The 18,271-nt window shown below is 57.1% G+C and overlaps 1 protein-coding gene across 2 annotated transcripts; it reads right to left on the bottom strand.

The window, feature by feature from the left end:
- Nucleotides 1-4,578: 4,578 nt before the first annotated feature.
- PITX1 (paired like homeodomain 1) lies at nt 4,579-16,643 on the bottom strand. Of its 2 annotated transcripts, XM_074360701.1 has the most exons (4): nt 16,459-16,643; nt 10,687-10,923; nt 8,132-8,364; nt 4,579-6,111 (listed from the first exon to the last, which is right to left on the bottom strand). In XM_074360701.1, the coding sequence occupies exons 2-4, from the start codon at nt 10,853-10,855 to the stop codon at nt 5,569-5,571; spliced, it is 945 nt and encodes a 314-aa protein (XP_074216802.1). In that variant the 5' UTR covers nt 10,856-10,923; nt 16,459-16,643; the 3' UTR covers nt 4,579-5,568. The 2 variants fall into 2 exon arrangements, with proteins under 2 accessions (XP_074216802.1, XP_010970094.2); XM_010971792.2 differs by lacking the exon at nt 16,459-16,643 and having other exon boundaries at nt 10,687-11,185.
- Between the last annotated feature and the right edge of the window lie 1,628 nt (nt 16,644-18,271).

Here is an 18,271-nt window from a genome sequence, read left to right on the forward strand (position 1 = left end):
TACCGTATCTTCTTTATCTGTTCATCTATTGATGAACATTTAGGTTGCTTCCATGTCATGACTATTGTAAATAGTGCTGCTGTGAACATTGGGGTGCATGTATCTTTTCAAAAGAGCTTTCTCTGGATACATGCCCAGGAATGGGATTGCTGGATAGCATGGTTAACTATTTTTAGTTTTTTAAGGAATCTCCATACTGTTTTCCATGGTGTCCTTTGTCCATTTCTTAATTGAGTTTTTGTTGTTGTTGTTGTTGTTGTTGTTGAGATACACTTTTAAAAGCAGTGCTGAGAGCTGCCTGTGCTAAGAGGGAGGAGTGAAGGGGTGAGAGGAGGAAGGAAAGAAGCAGGAGAGGAGAGAAAAGAGTGGGGAGAGGAGAAAGGGCCAGGATATGTCTAGTGGAGTGAGGGCTAAGGGAACACAGCCCTTCAATTCTTCTTTTCAGTAAATCTTTATTGAGCACTGACTGTGTGCAGACACTTTTCCAAATATTGCCATCCACACCTGTCTGTCTCTCCATCCTGGCTCTCAGGGGCTCCAGTGGCCCTTCCCAACTGCTAGTGCTCTGCCTCCAGGAGGCTGTGCTCACAGAAGTGGGGGCCTGGGACCTTTTTACTTTCTCCCAGAGCACAGCTGAGTTCAGTCTCTGGACATGAGTTATAATTTTTTAGCTCCCTGCCCCCAACTCTCCAGTTCAGTATAGATGTGATTCACATCAGGAGTGGTGGGAGCACAGACCCTGGTCAGAGGGCCAGAGTGCAAGTCCTGACTCTGTTCCACAGTAGCTATGCCTTCTCTGGTGAGCTATTGATTCTGAGCTCCGGTTTCTTCCAGTGTAAGGATAACAAGCCCCTCCCCGCCAGGAGGAGCAAATGCTGCAGTTCTTATAAAGTGCTTGCATGGTGCCTGGTGCTCAGTAAGGGTCTGACATAGCTATTGATGAGATAACACAAAAAGAAGTGTTCAGGCATCTTCATCCCATGTTGCAGTCAGCCCTTAGAGGAGAATTCTTGAGTGAGTGCCCCTCCACTCCCGAGGCTCATCTCTCTGAGTATCAACTGGACCTTCGCATCTGCCTCTCCCCAGGTGCCGTGGACAGCAGGAATTGGGCCTGGTTCCTCTGGGTCTCCCAGGGTCTGGCCCATGGAGTGTGGTGGGAAGACCCAGCCACAGGACAACAGGCTGGGTTAATGAGGTTCCAAGTCTAGGATAGTTCCCCGGGTGGGATGGAGTGGGGAAGGTAGGGCAGGTGGGGAAATCAGTAGGAGTGTCAATCATGATTTACATTCATGGCACCCAGCAAAGCTGGAGGGAAAACCAGGTTGGGCCCCGAATGATCTTTTCAGAAATGACCTGTTGAGAAACTTAGAGGGAATGAATTAATGTGGAAAGTGGGGAACAGGGTCCTCAGGTGGAGAGGCAGGACATCTCACAGTAGTAGCAGCAGCAGCAGCAGCAGTAGTAATACCACCACCACCATGAATAATAACCATTTATTGAGCACTTACTATACACCAGCACCACAACTAATACTTTGTGTGCATTATCTCATTTAATCCTTTTAACAGCTGTGTGAAGTGGTTGTTGTTACTCCCTTTTACTGAAGAGGAAATAGGCTCAGAGACCTTAATTAAGTCTCTTGCCCAAGGCAACTCAGAGGTGGGGCCAGGACTCGAATTCTTGCTCTCAGAGACCACCCCAAGGGTTCCTGTGGATGCTAGAACCAAGTAACTGGCCCAGGAAATGGGGAGGTCCCTGGGCAGAAAACCACTTTCCCATACTGGCCGTCTTGGTGACTGAGGCCCCACTGCTATTTCACTGGGGAACTGAAGGTTCACATGGAGCTACCTCCAGGCCTGGACTCCCTGGGCATTGCCCCCTCCAAGGCAGCTCTTCCAGTTAGGATCTCTCCCTCCTTTCCAAACTCAGATGACTCTGGTGGCCCAGAGGGAAGCCTGCAGCCTGGTCGGGGCCATAAAGCTAGGGGAGGTGACTCTGTTCCTCTCCCCTAATGACCAGGCACTCCAGGGGCTGTGCACAGTGACTCACCCCACTCTCCTTTGGTGCCCACAGTGCCTGCAAACCAGTGCTGAGCACCAGCCTCTTGCCCTCCTATCCCTAATTCATGGCTTCTCTAAACCTGCAGCAGCCCCCTGGGTTTCCTTTTGTCTGGACCAGGTAAGAACCAATCTGCTCTTCTGTTTCCTGGGAGCTAGTCCAGTGCTGCCAGCAGAAATTACCATCTCTTCAAGATCAGACACTCTCCTTCCCATGTGGCTGCTGGTGCTTAGCATGGGGCAGCCCAGGGCAGAAAGTAGAGTGGGGAGTGACTGGGTTTGAATCCACTCCATCACTTCCTGCTGTGTGACTTCTTTAAGTCTCAGGGGCTTCATCAGGGAAGGGATAAAGAGGCTCTTTCTCTAGGGCGGTTGTGTAGGTAAGAGGGCTCACCTATGAGAAGCGTATACTTAGCAGAAGGTACTGGACCCCGGAGGGCTCAATAAATGGTGGTGCTTGTTGCTGAAGACAGAGATGGCACCACCTCCCCAGAAAAGCCTTGCCTGACCATCCTGTTTGAAGCAGGACTTTCATTTTTTCTTACTCACAGCACCCTGTTCTTTTTCTTCAAAAGCACTCAGCTCAGTTTGTAATTATGTGTGTTTGTTTACTTGTCCACGAGAGCAGGGACTGTGTCTGTTTTCCACTTCTCCATCCCTCGCAGCAAGGGCAGGAGCACAGTAAATGCTGAGAGAATGAATGACACCCCCTCCCCAGTCTTCAGGCAGAGCAGGACTAGGACTTTCTGCCTTTTCTCAGAGGACTTGGCTTTCAGGGCCCCGTATATTCCTCAGCCCACCTCTGGAGATGACCTACAGCTGGTGCAGCTGGGAAGGGCTGGATACTATCTGCAGCCGCAGTTAGTCAGAATAGCTGGGTGGGGCGCACGGCTGGGTCTTACACTCACCTTGCTGGCCACGGTCCTTGGTGGATGGTAGGGTCATTACGGGACTGCTTCTGCCCTTCAGCCCAGCTGCAGCTGTTTGGCCTGTGGCTCCATGGCCACATTAAGTCTCCACCAGAACCCTTCTTCGGCTTTCCTCTCACCTGAGGCTGGGCCTGACTTTCAGAGAGGCCTCTCTGCCTCCCACTTCCCTCCAGTCCCACCTCCTTCCAGGTCTCCCCTGCCTCCTGCCCTCAGTTGAGACTAGGGCCCCCTGGCCTTGGCAGATGTGTGAGGCTGGGGGAGGCACTCTGAGTCCAGATGTGATTGTGTTTATGTTTCCAGAGAGTGAGGGGTCGGAGCTCTGGACTGGAGCTGTTGGGGGAGGGGTGGTCTGGCTGTGGCCCCCTGCCCCAACCTTCCCTCCCCCCACCTCCCTCCTCCAGCCTGTGTATCTGGACCTGTCCCTCTCAGAACCCAACACTCTTAAGTCCTACAGCTTCAGGCTGGGCCATCCTCCAGGAAGGACCCCTCCTCACTTCTCATCTGAAGGTGAGAAGGCCAGTGGAAACATGCCTGGCTGTGGGATCTAAAGACTATTATTGACTCTGTGTGACCTTGGCCCAGTGCACAGTGTGGTGGAGCCTTGGTTCCAACATCTGTATAACAGGGACAACACTCCTGACCTCAGAGGCAGTGTTGACCTGGTTTGGCAATGTGTGCACAGGGCTCTCCAGCTATTAGCTCATGACTAAACCCACGGCTGTGCCCCACTCCCAGCTAGGGCTTGCCTGGGTCCAGCTCCAGGGCAGTGCCAATCACAAGGTGATTCTGAAGCGGAATACCAACCCCTCCTTCCTCCCCCGCTACAGCTGCAAACATTTTGTTTTGCCATTAGAAGTGACTTACTTAAGGGAAGCAGAATTTTACAGGCAGTTTACAGGCTGGTCTTGTTCAGTAGTTTCCAAAAGTTGAGGGAGGGTGGTGGCAGCGGCGGGAGCCAACGATAAGTTGGGTTGGAAGAGAAGTGAGAAGTCAGTTCTGTGTGATGGACACTCTTTTCCCTTACAGCAATATGCCCCTAGGTGGGATTTTGGTGCAGAAAGGCGGAAGGAGGCCCTGGCTGGGCTCTGACATATACAGCACCCTCAGTCCTCCTGGAATAGCCAGAGCAGGGCTCAAGGTGGGGGTACTCGGCCTATAGCAGAGAAGGAAGCCCCAAGCCTACCGAGGCACTCATCCGCTCCCACCCCAACGCTCCCGGCGGACAGAGGCCGTGCAGCATCCTACGAGCTGGAGGGTCATTGCAGACCCACTCTGGGAAGAGCCAGCAGAATCTAGCGGCCAGGGAGGGCGGGTGGTCCCTACTTTGACGGCTAGCGCGCAGCGCCAAGAGGTTGAGCGGCTCAGTCGATGAGCACTGGGCACGCGGGGAGAGGGTACTCTGAGCGCCTGGCGGCGGCGCCCTCAAAGGAGCCAAGCAGAACAAGTCAGGTACGGAGGTGGGGATGTGGGGCTAGGGGCCCCCCAGCGGGGTCTGCCTCAGCTCTTCCCTCCTACCGCAGGGCCCATGGTGGCTCAGTTCCCTTTCTACCCGCCTCCCTCCTCCGCTGAATGAAGCAGTCAGGGCTCGGCAGTGGTTAGCACGCTTGTACTATGGTTTTAATAGACGTACATGGACAAGTCGATATAGACAGATTTATAATTCTATACAGTCAGTCCGACATACACAGGGACGCTGTAAACAGGGGCGCGGGCCCGAGAGCGGGTGTGCAAAGTGGGCGCGGCGTGGGGCCCTGGCCGCGCCCAGAGCTCTCTCGGCTGGACTCTTGCACGGCGGGCGGTGAGGAGGAGGCTCTCCGCCGGGATAGGGGGGCCACCTCCTAGCCCGGGAGCCGAGCGGAGGGCCTGGGCCTGCGGCGAAGCTCGGGAGCTAAGATGCTCGGAGACGAGCCCTCCGCTTCCTCCTGCCTCGTCCGCACTGCCTGCTGCGGCTCTGGGGCCTTAAAATAGGGCTCTGGGGCGCGGGGCTGGAGAGGGCTCTTCGAGGCACGCCGGGGCCCTTAGCGCGGCTCCACGGCCAGTCCCGACCCTGGGCTAGGCTCCGTCATCCCCGGCCCAACGCCCGCTCCAACTTGGATCCGGATCGAGCTAAGGTACGCTCGGCCGGGCCCAGCTCGGAGGGGGCGTCTTGGTTTGTACCAGGCCGGGGCCAGGCTTGCCTGGGCCCCGAGCTCCAGTTTTCAGGCGCGGCCGCTCATTCCGGGTCCAGCGCGGGGAGAACGCGGGCTACAGGGGCGTCCCCTCCGGGCCGCCGGCCTCGGCGCTCACCTCCTGCACCGCGTCCCCTCCGCGGAGTGGCCCGCTGGGCCCCGAGCGAGCGAACACACACCACCCGCGCCAGCCCGGGGGAAATTGCAACTCATCCGTTTTTTTCGCGGCACTTTTCTCCGACGTCTTTTTGCTTTGTTTTGTCTCGTTTTAGAGGGCAGAGTGGGGTCCAGAAAAGCAAACACAAAACCAAGCCGGAGGTGGGGAGCAGGGGGCCGCGCAGGCGCCAGGTCCTCCGCGCCCACCCCCGCCCCGGCATCTTGCCGGCCGCCGGCCCGCGTGGCCCGGCTGGGCGGTCAGCTGTTGTACTGGCACGCGTTGAGGCCCGAGGCCGGACCCTGCAGGCCGCCGTAGCCGAACGACGAGTGCTGCTTGGACTTGAGCCTCAGGCTGGCTAAGCTCGAGTTGCACGTGTCCCGGTAGACGCTGTAGGGCGAAGCGGGTGTGCCGTACGGGCAGGCGCCCGGTGACATGGCCGAGTTAAGCGAGGAGCCGGTGAGGTTGTTGATGTTGTTGAGGCCCGAGTTGGGCATGCCGGGCACGGCACCCGGGCCCATGCTCGAGGGCATGGTCATGGAGGAGATGGAGCTGGGGGCCGAGAACATGGACTGCGACGACAGCGGGCTCATGGAGTTGAAGAAGGTGAAGCTCTTAGTGGAGAGCGGCGCTGGCGCCAGGCTCTTGGCAGCCCAGTTGTTGTAGGAGTAGCCGGCGGCGTACACGTCCTCGTAGGGCTGTACCAAGCCGCTGAACTGCGGCACGTAGCCTCCCTTGCACAGGTCCAGCTGCTGGTTACGCTCGCGCTTCCGCCACTTGGCTCGCCGGTTCTTGAACCAGACCTGGGGGAGGGGGACAGGAGAAGGTTCAGGGCTGCGGAGGGCGGGAAGGCGCCTCCATCTACCCCCACCCCACCCCTAGCCCTCTGCCTCGCTTGTCTCTGCTTCCTTCTCTCCGAATATCGTTTCTTTTCTTCGATATTTCCGCCCCTGCCTTCTCCCCGTAATGGTTCCTTTTGTGTCCCCAGAAAATATCAGTCTTTTACTTTTTCTGACCTTTATCCTGTTTCCCCAGTTAAACCCCGTTTCTTCTCCTAATATATTCTTTTGTTATTAACAAATACTTGTTTTCTTTCTCTCTCAACCAGTTCATCTTCTGCCTTCTCCCCCTAAATTATTCCTCATCTGTCTCCTAAATATGCCATCCTTTTTCTTCTCCATCGAATACGAAAGGTAGTTTTCTTCTCTGAAACACAGGACCTGGTGGCTCCTCTCATTCTTCAATCTATTTTTCATTCCTCAAATAGTCTGTTTCCATTTTTATTGGTATGTTTGATATTCTCATTTCTGCCCCAAATGTTTATTTTCATTTAGTCCACCCCGCTATCTGAACCACTTTCTTCTCCCTCAGTCCATTTTTCTTCGTTATCCCCCATTTTTGATCCTTTTGAATCTTCTCCAAATATTTAGTTTTTTCCTTCTTTCCAAAAGTCTGACCTTCACTGTTTCTCTCAAATAGTTGATTCTTTATTTTTCTCAAATACTTGATCCTTTTGCTTTTCCTTTAAATATTTAATTTCTTTCCTGCCGCCTAAATATATGCCAAATATGTTTTTCTGCAAATATTTAATTTCCTTTCACTTCTTACTAGTTTCTCTCTGCTCTCGCCCTTCACTTTTCCCCACAAAATTTAGTAAGAACCTCTTCTTTCCCGACTCCCGATCCTCATCTATCCTACCCAGTCCTTTGCCCTCCCCAACTCTCCTCCAGCCCTGGGCTGTTTCCCAAGCTAGCTTGCCAGACTCCTGCATCTCAGCCTTCTCCATCCCCAGCACTAACGTTGCCTGATTCCACTCCCACCCAATCCCTACCACCATAAACCCCGGACAGGATTAGTGAGTTCAGGATTACTGACTGCTGTCTTCACTCCATGTCCCACGGGGCTGGCCAACCTTACTGGGGAGGGGTGAGAGCTGGGGTTATAGTAGGGAATCAGTGGGCTAGGTGGGACCTTGGTTTAGCTTGGGACATGCTCCTAGTATCTGATTAAATATTTGCAGGACCCGGAGAAGAAATGATTCTCTTGCTGCTCTGGCAGAAAAGCCATGTTTTCATTGGAAACCAAGGGGTGAGAAGACAGAGACTGCAGTCCCAACTTGGGTTGGAGACCTTACAACTCCAAAGGGATTCTGCCTGAGGGTCACTCGTGCATCAGTCCACCAGAGCTTCCTTCTCCCAACCTGACCCCAGGCTTACAGGAAAGGGCATTAGGGACAGGGTCCAACTACAGACTGGCTGAATGGCTGAAAAAGAGTCAGGTTGAGAATATCCTCAAATTTTGGAGAAGCTGGCTGCGGATGGGACCACTGCCCCAGGAAGTTTTTAGACCCCCAAGCCTAGGCTCCTATCAGGTCTCCCTCAGGCTGCCAGGAAGGACCTGCCTTTCCCTTTCGTTTTCGCGGGAAGGCGCCTGCCGCTCCGAGGTCCCCAGCCGGAGGAGAATCCTCTGCACAGTCTAGGGTGGTAACATCCGAGTGGGCCCTGGGCTCTACACAGGGCAAGGGAAAGTCCTCTGGGGCCACAGGTCTTTGGGTGGGGGCTGCGGTAGAGCCCAAAGGTCAGTCAGGCTGCCGGTCAGAGGGATCTGCGGCGGCAGCAGCCAAAGGGCGCTAGCACCAAAGGGCTCAGCAGCCGCTGGGTAGATCGGGGTCTAAGGTGGAATCTCCTCCGGTGGAGGGATGGAAAGGGTCTGAGTGATGGGAAAGGGTGATAGTCTGTGCGCGGGTCTAAGCTTTCCAGGGCTGCGCCGGGCCGGCCGGCAGCCTTCTGCGCGGGTCCCCTTAGGTGCGCTCCCCGCGCTCACCCTCACGCGTGGCTCGGTGAGGTTGGTCCACACAGCGATCTCCTCCCGCATGCTCATGTCCGGGTAGCGGTTCCTCTGGAACGTGGCCTCCAGCTCCTGCAACTGCTGGCTTGTGAAGTGCGTGCGTTGCCGCCTCTGCTTCTTCTTCTTGGCCGGGTCCTCTGCACCTCCGCAGCCCGCGCCACCCGTACTGCTGTCCTCGGGCCCCTTGGCTTCGCCACTGCGGTCCTTCTCTGAAGCAGGCAGGACGAGGCGCCAGTCATCTCAGGCTTATGCCTTTTGCACCCCGTCCCGGTTCCACCGAAGCGCCCGGCGATCAGCGCTGGTGGCCGGCCCTCCCGCCAGGAGCCCTGGAATTGTCCCCACTGGAAAGAGCCTGCCGGGTGCCTGGTCGTCAATAGTCACCTCTGGTCAGGCTTGTCTGGGAGGAAAGCCCAGGAGCAGGAGCAGTGGGCCTAGGTTCCTAGCTGCGCAGGGCCTACTCTCACAGCTCCGCTCAGGCTCGAGCCCTATGGCCGTGCCGATGTCACTCGCAAATGTACAAGTTTTAAGGACTCCTGGGGTTCTAAATCGGAGGTGATCTCTGCTTTTATGAACTAGAGTCAAATCTTTCTAGCCTGAAGCTAGTGGGTCGGTGGAGCAAGAACCAGACAGTGGCCTGCACCACCTCCACTTTCTTCTCCCCAAAGCCGTGTGTGATCCCCACTGGGCAGGCAGCACAGCCGGATTCCCGGCCTGAGCTCCAGGCCTCAAGTCTCAAGGCCCAGAAAATCCCTCTGGCGGCAGCCGGGCAGCACAGACTCACAGACTGTCTAGGTGACCTGGGGGCTCTAGCCTCTCTCTCTTTGAAGCTACACAAAACCCATGCAGTCACAGAAACATTGAAACATAAAGAAAAAGAATTTAAAAACAAAATAGAAGCCCAGAAAAACTCACAGCTCTATGCCTAAAAACATAGAAAGGGTCACAAACTCTTAAAAATAGGCAGGTAGAAACACAGCAAATGCAAATTAAGAAGCCAGAAACCTCCGTGCAAACATACCCCTAACTAAATACAGTGCTGTACGTGTATAAACTCCAGGCGGACACAGGCATTTATTTATCTGGAATTTTTTAAAAAAATCAGTGCACTGCTGTAGTTAGATTTTTAACCCCTTACCAATAATGCCCTTCTAGAGATAATTTTTAAATCCCAGGGAAATACAACACTATAGTTAGATAACTTAAATTCCCAAAATAACACCACTGTAAATGGATTTTGAGAAAATCCCGGAGAAACGCGCCATTTTGGATTGACTTTTAAAAATCTCCAGAAGAATAACGTTGCATGAAGTAGATATTTTAAATTACAGAGGAATGTATCTAGTATAGCAATTCTTTCCACATCAAAAAAAAGTTAAAATTTATAGATTTGGTTTTAAAAAGGAATCTATACCTTTACTTCTCTGGGTTTTAAAAATAAAAATCAATCAAAGGCCACGCTTAAAACTTCTGAAAACAAAAGTACAGTTCCGCGTTGACTGTTTTTTTTTTTTAACCAGACAGAACCTCTCAGAGAAAGTCACTTAGAGATGCAAAACAGAAACAAATAGAGATTAAAAACGCGTAGAGAAACACTCAATGGTGGATTAAGAAATGAATGCAGAAGAGGCACCGATGGCCGGGGAAGTGGGAAGCTCGGCGGCGGCGCCGAGTTAGGACGGCGAGCGCGGAAGCCGTTCGGAGACCTGGGAGCCCGGGCCCGGCCGGGTATTAGCCTCACCATTGCCCGCGCCGCCCTCCCACCGGCTCAGCTCCCGGACGGAGAAAAAACCTTAGGCTCGGACAGAAAGACAGCGCTGAGAAAGCCATGCCCGGAGCCGAGTCGGAGCCTTGGCTGGCCGGCCTGGTTGCTCCGGGCTCCGGCGGCGCACGTGGGGCCGGGATCCCTCTATGAAGGGGTCCTGCCCGGAGCCGGGCCGCGCCCCCTGGCCCGCTCGCCCTCTCTGTCCTCTCTTTTCCTTACTTGAGGTTTTTTTTCCCTCCCCCTCTCCAGTTTGCTTTCTGACACTTCCCACCACCCCTTCTCTTCGGTCTCTCCCTCTCAATCAGTGGCTCCCAGTTTGTCGGGGTGTCTGTCCCGTCTCTCTCGCTGGGCACTTTCTCTCGCCCGCCACCCTATTCCTTTCTCTATCTGTTTGTTCCTTTCTTTCGATCCGAGCAGCCCTTTGACACTCAACTGCGCAAACCTAACTTTTTCCCCACCGTTCTATTTGCTCCTGATCAAGAGGGGCTGTCAATCAGACCCTCCGGTTGTAGGTTCATGCATCTGCGGATCTCTTGGCGCGTGGGGACCAAGTCTAAGTGCCTTCGGAAAGCACTAAATTTGCGCTTCATAAAGCGTGTGCATTTCCGCGTTCACCGTCAGATCGAAAATGGGAAAAGGAAAGGTCCTGACGCTCCTGGGGCGTAGAGGGAGCCTGACTGCGCGGCAAAGGCGCCAGGCCCTGCTCCCGGCTCCCCGCGCCCTGCGCCGGTGTCGGCTCCGTGCGCGCCTCGCGGGGAGCCGCGCTTACCTTGCAGCTCCGTGTCGGACGACTCGCTGGCAGAGTTCTCGAGCGGCTCGCGGGGGTCGGCGGTGCGGGCTAGGTGGAAGGCGGGCCCCATGTCGTGCGGCGGTGGCGGCGGCGGCCGGAGACCCTCTGGCAGCCGCTCCAGGCTCATGCCCCCCTTGAAGGCGTCCATGGAGGCGGCGACCGCGGCGGGCGCTCCAGGGGCCGGGGCTGGGCGCGCCCGGCCGCCCTGGCTGCTACCTGCGAGGACAAGAGCGCAGCGCCTAAGCGGCTGCCCCCCAGGGCTGCCTGCGCCCGCAACGACGCCGCGCCCGCCCCATGGACCGCCCGGGGCAGCGGGGCCAGGCGGGCGGCAGAGGCAGCGGTTTCTCGCGACCGGGGGCCCGGCTTCGCGCTCCGCGCTGCGCTCCCGCCGCTCGGGCCTCAGCCGCCCGCCCGGCCCTCCCCGGCTCCGGCTCCCGATCCGGGGCCGGTTTCTAAGGCTCCGGACGGCGCCGGCAGAGTGTGTCTTAAAGCGACAGCGCGCACCGCCAGGTTCCAGCAGTCCCTGCGCCAGGGGTGGTGGGTGGGGTGGGCCCGGGTGGGAGGGGGCTAGGAGGGAGGGAGCGAGCGAGCAAGAGAGGGAGCGCGGACGGAATCCAGCCCCGAGCCGCCCGCGCCGCCGCGCCCTCTCCGCCGCCCTCCCTCCCTCCCTGCCTCGCCCGCGCCCTCCCCCTCCGCAACCACCTTCCCGCCGCCTAACCCCCCTCCTCCCGCGGCCTCGCCGCGCCTCTCCCTCCTTCCCCGTTGACACACCGAGTTCTCCCTCGGCCGCACAAAAGAAACGCATCTGGCCTGCAAGTCCCGCGCGGCTCGTGCCCACCTCCACCCCAAATGACTTGTTTCGCTCAGAATCAACTCCTGTCTGGGCCGCCTCGAAGTCCCGAGTCCCCTGCGAGAACAGCCCAGGATGAGTGAATGTTCACCGAGCACGATCGCACCGACCGGGCGCCTGTGAGCCAGCGCCAGGGCGGGGGCAGAGCCCGGGGCTCGTTCCGGCAGCTCCCAGCGGCGTCCTCGTTGAGGGGCCTCCGGCCCCTCCTTCCCCGGCCTCTTCTCCCGGGACCTGAGCCAGGCTGAGTGACAGCAGCCTGCGCTCTAATGGGCCCCCGGATGCTGCCTCCTAATTAGCTTGGACCCTTTCCCCCAAGGCTGCTTCTCAGGCCTCCCCCTCTGCACCGCAGTCAATTTTCCGGGATTGGGATAGAACTGATGGCTTCTAATCAGACGAAACGTTTCTGTTGGCTCCAGGCCGCTGGCGAGTGCAGCAGGAGACCCCAAGAGCCCTGCCAGGCCCCACAGCCTCTTCTGTAGGGCTCTCTTCCCTTGTTTTGCACCTTCAACGGTCTGGCCAAATCTGCCAGGCCCCGGCCTTGGCTGCCATGGGGTGGGCCTTTGCCCCCAACAAGGCAGGTTTGCAGTGGCCTGGGGCCTTGCTTTGGCTTCCCAGAGCTGCATGCACAGGCCTGGCAGGCCAGGTGACTGCAGTTTCCAAACCTAGGCCAGCAGCCCAGGAAGCCAAGGATAGTCTTTGAGCTTCTCTTCCATGCAGTGGTAGTTAAGCTGCAGCACCAGTCGGTCTGCTGTGAGCACAGGCAAAGACATTCTTCTTCCCAGCTCTTAGAATGAGTCTCTCCTTGAGTCCTCCAACTTCAGTGAAGTTTGCTGAAGGATTTTGCTTAACAATTGTTAACTGGTTCCGAGACATCAAAGTCTTGAGCAAATAGGTGACAGCTGGGGTGGTAGGGTGCGACCCTGACCTGTTCCTCTAGCCACAGCTGGACCCTGGACTGCCCTCTGCCCCTCACCTGCTGACCAGACAGAAGGAGCCCTGGGCAGGACAGCAGCCTGGGGAAGAAGCACTGCGATACTCTCTAGGCCCAGTTCACCCTCATGTCCTCTTGGGGGTGTCTACTTGGGACTGAAGTGCAGACTGTCAGTGCCTGGGATGCTCTGCAGACACTGCCCTCATCCCGGCTCCCTGGCAGGGGGAGGCATCCCTGCCCCAGGCTGAGCTCCTAGGCCAGGATTGTGTGGCAGGGGAGGCAGGGGCATGGTGGAACCAGACCTGCCTCTTGATCCCTCCCTCGGCTTCAGCCCAAGGATCTCGGCTCTGGGACCTGGGGAGAAGGCCCAGTTTCTTAGGGCCAGCCCACTCTTACTGGGTGCCTGTGACCACAAGGGGCAGGGTGTGAGGTTAAGGCCAGAAGGAGGATGCATCCCAGGATTTTGGGGTGGGGGCAGGGGCTCAGTGACTCCTGCCTTTTCCTCCCAAAGGGACGTTTCTCTAAGTTGAGACCCCCAAAGTGAACAATTTTGGTGTGTGAGGGGTGAGGGAGGGGGGCACAGGGAAGTAGAGTTACCCAGCATTTGCCCACAGTAGCCCCCCCCTTTTTTTTAACCACATTTCTTGGCTGAATCTCCTGAAGCAGCAGATACCTTCTTTCAAGGAGGTATTCAGGTGCTGCAGCATGCCAGGGAGTGCCCCTTCACACACCACCTTCCGGGAGCTGCCTTAACCTGACAGGACAGTGTGCCACCCAGCCTGCCTGGATACAGACAAGTCACAGGAGCATGCATGCACACATATGTACTGTATACCCACACAGGTGTGCTGTGCATACACAGACACACACATACTCACTGTGCCCACACATGGGAGTCCAGAGTCACATACGTGTATACACAGCCAGGCCTCTGAATCCCAAAAGACTGATGCTCTTTGGCACAAAATCTGGCTGATAGGGATTAGGAGGTATGCTCTAAGGCCATCAAGTGTCAGGTCAAGGTGGGAAGCACAGTCCCCCCGTGGGTGGGGCATGGAATGAATGGTCTGCCTCTGAGCCCCCCACTCCCCAGAGGATCTAAAGAGTCAGGCCTTCCATGGGTGAGGACTGTTTTGTGACTCTGCAGCTCTAGCTATTCAATCAGAGGGGCTTGCTTCCCTCACTGTTGATGCATTTAATGCAGTTATTGAGCACCTGCTGTGTGCCCCTCTGGACCCAAGCCTCTGGCAGTGCTCTAGGAAGTCACAATAATCCCTGTATTTGGAATTCTTGATGCCTGCTGTGTGGATGGAAGTGTTCTCAGACTATTGCAGGTGAAGCTCCATATCCCAGGGGCCCTAGCCCTAGAGCAGGGCTGAGACTAGTGGGGACTGCCCAGGGGACTCTGTTCTGCTGGACCTGGGCAGCACTGAATGAGCAAAGGCGAGCAAGCAATTGATCTAGAGGAAGCCCTGGCCTGATCCTGGGTGTTGGATGGAAAAGTTACCTGGGTGTTCTCTCTTCTTCCCCAGACACTCCCTCCACTGGCTGCTATCCCAAGCAGGGTGGGGGCTTCTTGCACACTCAGAGATACATCACAGACACACACACAGACAGACACATGCGCGCGCACCCGCCGCAGGAGGCAGCTCTCTTTCAGGAGAAAGAGCAAGTATTCAATGTTACCTCAGCTTTGCTGTGTGACCTTGGACAAGGCTTGACCTGCACATGGGACACAGTGATCCCTTCAGCCTCCACCTCACTTGATGAGGAGAGGAGGGAAGGGGGTTTACTGGAGCTGGAACCATGTGCCCTATTCCCCATTGCTCCAGGCCACACAGAGCTAGCAATGATTCTATGACTTTCAGGAAATTTGGGGTTTAGAGTTCCGGCTGGGCTCAGCAGAGGAGCCTGGGCTGTTGTGGAGGTTGAAGTAGTCACCATAGGGACCCTTCCTGAGGCTGGGCTTACAGAAAACAACTCTGTGCCCAAGAATGGTTTGGTAATTTTATTTGGGAAGGGCGGTTGGAGGGTCTTCATGAAGGGCATCCTTCCACCCACTCACAGGGTGCTCTGCCCTAATCTTTGCACCAGAATCAAGGGATTTTAGGAAAAGGAAAGGAATGTGCCATGGCTTGCCCCGGGGGCCATCCGTGACTCTCGGGGACATTCCAGCCCTAAGCCTCTTAGGCTGTGGAGAAGTTGAAACTAGAAAACCCAGTTTTGGGAGTGCAGCCGGGACCACCTACCTCCTTCAGCCAGATCTAACACTCCTTCCCCCCAAAAAACTTGTTTCTTTGAGGGAAAGCAATTTCTGCGTGATGGGGAAAAGGGGTGTTCAGGTACAGTCTGGGAATGATCTCGCTGGATTGCTTAGGCTTTTAGGTCCTCAGCCTTTCAGTTGGGGTTCCCCAGCCTGTCCTGGTGGGGAGAGCTGGGATGTATTCAGGCAGGATGGCTGAGTGAGGAGCGGATGGGAGCATGAAACTCAGAACCCTCCATCAGCAGCTGGTAGGGCCCATCGCTCTCCACGCTTATGGCTCAAGGGAGCCCACTGATTGCTCTCTGGTTCCTGAGAATGACTGAGCCAGGGGGAGAGAAGGCTAGGAAAGAGGCAACAGCTGGTCACACAACTGGGAAGGAGAGGGTCAGCTTTTGCTCTACACAGCCTCCTCTTCCCAGCAGCTGCTTTCCTGACAGAAGGGCACTCTGAGCCTGGTCTGAAGGTCAACAAAAGCTGCCTCTACATCCTAGAGTCCACTTCTTTTCCTTTTCTGAGCAGAGATGAGGGGTCCCAAAGCAGTCTTAGGAAAGGGCAGAGGGCCAGCAGTTCCCCCCTCCGGGCTGCCCTGCTGCCTGTAGCTTTTGCTGTTACCCTAGACCTGCATACTGTGCCAAGTGGACAGCAACCTGAGGTTGCGTCCCTCTGGCCCTAGTGGCTGTCAGAGACCACTGGGCTGCCAAGAGAATACCTGACCCGTAGTTTCTCAGAAAAGTGGATTAAAATATTTTGATTAAGGGAATTCCGAAATCGGAAAAGCTTGAAACCAGGATCCCGGCCTGGGGTTCCTATTTCTGCGATCCTGGTCTTGGGGCCCTTGCTTTTTCACGACGGAATCGGCTCAGATTTAGAAGGCTGGTCAATTTCAGAATTCCGAGACCCGGTTCTAGAGAAGCGGCTGAGTTCTCAGGAACCGTGTGTCACCAACCAAACCCTGGAGAAGTCGCGGGAATGTCTTCATTGGATTATGCGAAGGGCATTTGTGGTTTCTCTCAGGGTAAGGAAAAGCCCGACCTGTGCCGGCTAGGGCAGGCCGCCTTGAGCTAGGGGCACCTCCAAGCACTGTGGCGGAATGTCGGGGTGCGCAGCGAAGAGAGCTGTAGCTCCGGCCGACGTCTATTGCTTTTCTGCGGCAAGGTTGCCCGAACGAACGAACAAGCGAACGAATGAAGCGGTTTCGTTTAGGAAAAATACCCTCTTGACGCGAAGCTAAGCCCGAAGTCCCCAGGCGTTCAGAGGGGCCAGCGCTTCGGCTCGTGCTGGGGCCCCCATTCCTGGGAGCAGCAGGCAGCGGCGGGCGGCTCTCTCGCCTGCCCTTTCTCCCAGAGGTCCCCAGCTGCCCGCGCTACAGCGAGGGGCTGTGAAGGGCATCCAGGGCTGTGCCCTTTGCAGGGCTGGGGCCCGCGGCCCTGAAACTGTTGCCTTCTTGGGGTGCCCAGGGTCAAAGTGTGGCGTGGTCCACGGGTTAGGTGAGGTAGCGCCCGACGATGGCAGCTGTGGCCGTGCGCTCAGCGCAGAAACGAGCTCTTGGCTCTGCCTCGATGGCGCCTGGCCTTCGCGATGCGCTCAGTCCCGCGCCACCGGCTGGTCCCCGACACACTCCCGGGGCAAAGAGCGCGCAAGTCGGCCACCACTTCCTTGCGCTCCAACACCGCGGAGACCCAGTGCCCCTAGCCCTTCGACTCTTACCCGTCTCAGGCTGCGCGGCGTGTGCGGCTCCTCGGCTCCGGGCTCGCTCGCCACAGACTCTGACTTAGGTTTCGACTCCGACTGGAGCCCGGGATCCAGCTGCGTCTCTGGCTTTACGCGTAGCTTCGGCCCCTTCTGGTTCGCTACATCCCAGCGTGCAAGGTCCCGGCTGCCGCGGCTCGGCCCCGCTCCTCCCGCAGTTGCCGCCGCCGCCGCCGCCCGTCGCCCGCGGGGAAGGCGGGGACACGGGACGGGGAGGCGGGAAGGGGGGAGGGGAAGCGAGGCGTTCGCTGGGACCAGCGGGGAGGGGGCGGCGCGCAATCCCGCAGGCTGGGGGTCCCGGCCTCCCTCGGGGCGCAGGCAGGGGTCGGCGCGGCTCGTGGCCCGGGCTAGAGGCCGATGAGCGCGCCCCGGGATTGCACGCGTGGAGGAGGGACTCGGCCGCATGCGGTCGAAGCCACTGCGGGTCCCCGCCGTGTTCCCGTTCACTTTCTCTCCCTGGACTCAGTTTCCCACCTGGCACGTGAGGGGCCGAGGCCGATTTCAGTTTAGTCAGGGTCTGGTCGGAGTTTCCCAGGGTCCTGCCAGGTGACGATCTACCCTGGGTTTTGAGAGTCGGCCCTTTCCCCTTTCTGCTCAGCCTGCAGAAGGGAGCTGGTCTTGCATGTTGGTAGAGGGAATGCGCTGCCAGAGCTTGGCAGCCAAGGAGGTTTGAGGACAGACCCCAGGGCTTCTCTTCATATTGGGGGGACGGTGGTTACTGGGGAGGGGCAACCACCCGACCTACCCCGCTTGGAGTATCCCCCCCACCCCGCATCTTCCTCAGGGGCAGGGCTGATGAGGAAAGTGGAGACCGACTCCATGAGGACAGGCCTCTGGCCCCTTGTCCAGCCCCTTGCCTGCACACCCTCCTGTTGTCGTCCTGCTTGGCCTTACCACATGTGGCCTGGTTGGCCTGTCCCTGGCAAGTGGCCACTGGGAGATGGGACAGACTTAGGGGAACTGGGTTCCATCTGCAGGCAACCAGGTTCTCCACTCTTGACCTGATATTCCATGAGAAGCCTTGTGGGGGAAACCAGTTGGGCAAACAGACTTCTGCTTCCACCAAGTGCCCAGTCTGAGCCTGCTGCTGGGGCCGTGGAATGGGACCGAGAGTAGAGCGGGCAGTCTGTCAGGGACCACCCTCGGCGACAGGGGCAGCTGCCCCCGATGACCAAGGGATGACCAAGGGGCTCAGGGTTGCCGCTTTGGCTCAAGGTGCCGGGAGATGGCAGTGTGGCAGCCGGGCATCAATGTTTCATGAGGTGCCGTCACCGGCGGCGCCTCCCTGCCTGGCTTTCCTGACAGCTGCTGCAGGAGAGGCCAGGGCCCCATGCTCTTGGTGCCCTGTCGCCTGCACCTCCAAGACCTCATCCCAACACTCAAAGCTGGAAGCAGGCTGACCCAGGCTCATAGAGGCCGTGGCGCTAGGCCAGTAAGGTGGCCCCTGCACCCTGTCCTGCTGTTCGGGGACTTCACAGCCTCTTCCCCACCCTCAACAGTGGGAACACCTTTTTGGTGGGTGTGTGGGGCTTGGTGCAACCAGAGCCGTAAGGGTTAAGAGTTGAGCTCCTGATGCCTGAGATTTTAGACCTAGACCTGAGGCAACCTGGCAGAAGTGCAAACTCAGCTTGGACTCTGCCCTTCAGGATTCCAGCCTCTGCTTCTCCCACTGCCACAATGTGGGCTATTTTATGTGTGAAACTTATGCTGGTGGGTCTGGGCCTGCAGGCTGCTAAGGTGCGATGCTTCCAACCTTGTCTCAGACAGCCTT

The sequence above is a fragment of the Camelus bactrianus genome, chromosome 3 (assembly GCF_048773025.1).
Source record: "Camelus bactrianus isolate YW-2024 breed Bactrian camel chromosome 3, ASM4877302v1, whole genome shotgun sequence".
Lineage (NCBI taxonomy): Eukaryota > Metazoa > Chordata > Mammalia > Artiodactyla > Camelidae > Camelus > Camelus bactrianus.

Excerpts from the sequence above, each read along its gene's own strand:
- PITX1 (XM_074360701.1), bottom strand. The coding sequence starts at position 10,855 with ATGGACGCCTTCAAGGGGGGCATGAGCCTGGAGCGGCTGCCAGAGGGT. Across the intron at positions 8,365-10,686 it reads GTCCGACACGGAGCTGCAAG|AGAAGGACCGCAGTGGCGAA; the intron begins GTAAGCGCGGCT and ends TGCCTGCTTCAG. Across the intron at positions 6,112-8,131 it reads TCACCGAGCCACGCGTGAGG|GTCTGGTTCAAGAACCGGCG; the intron begins GTGAGCGCGGGG and ends CCCCTCCCCCAG.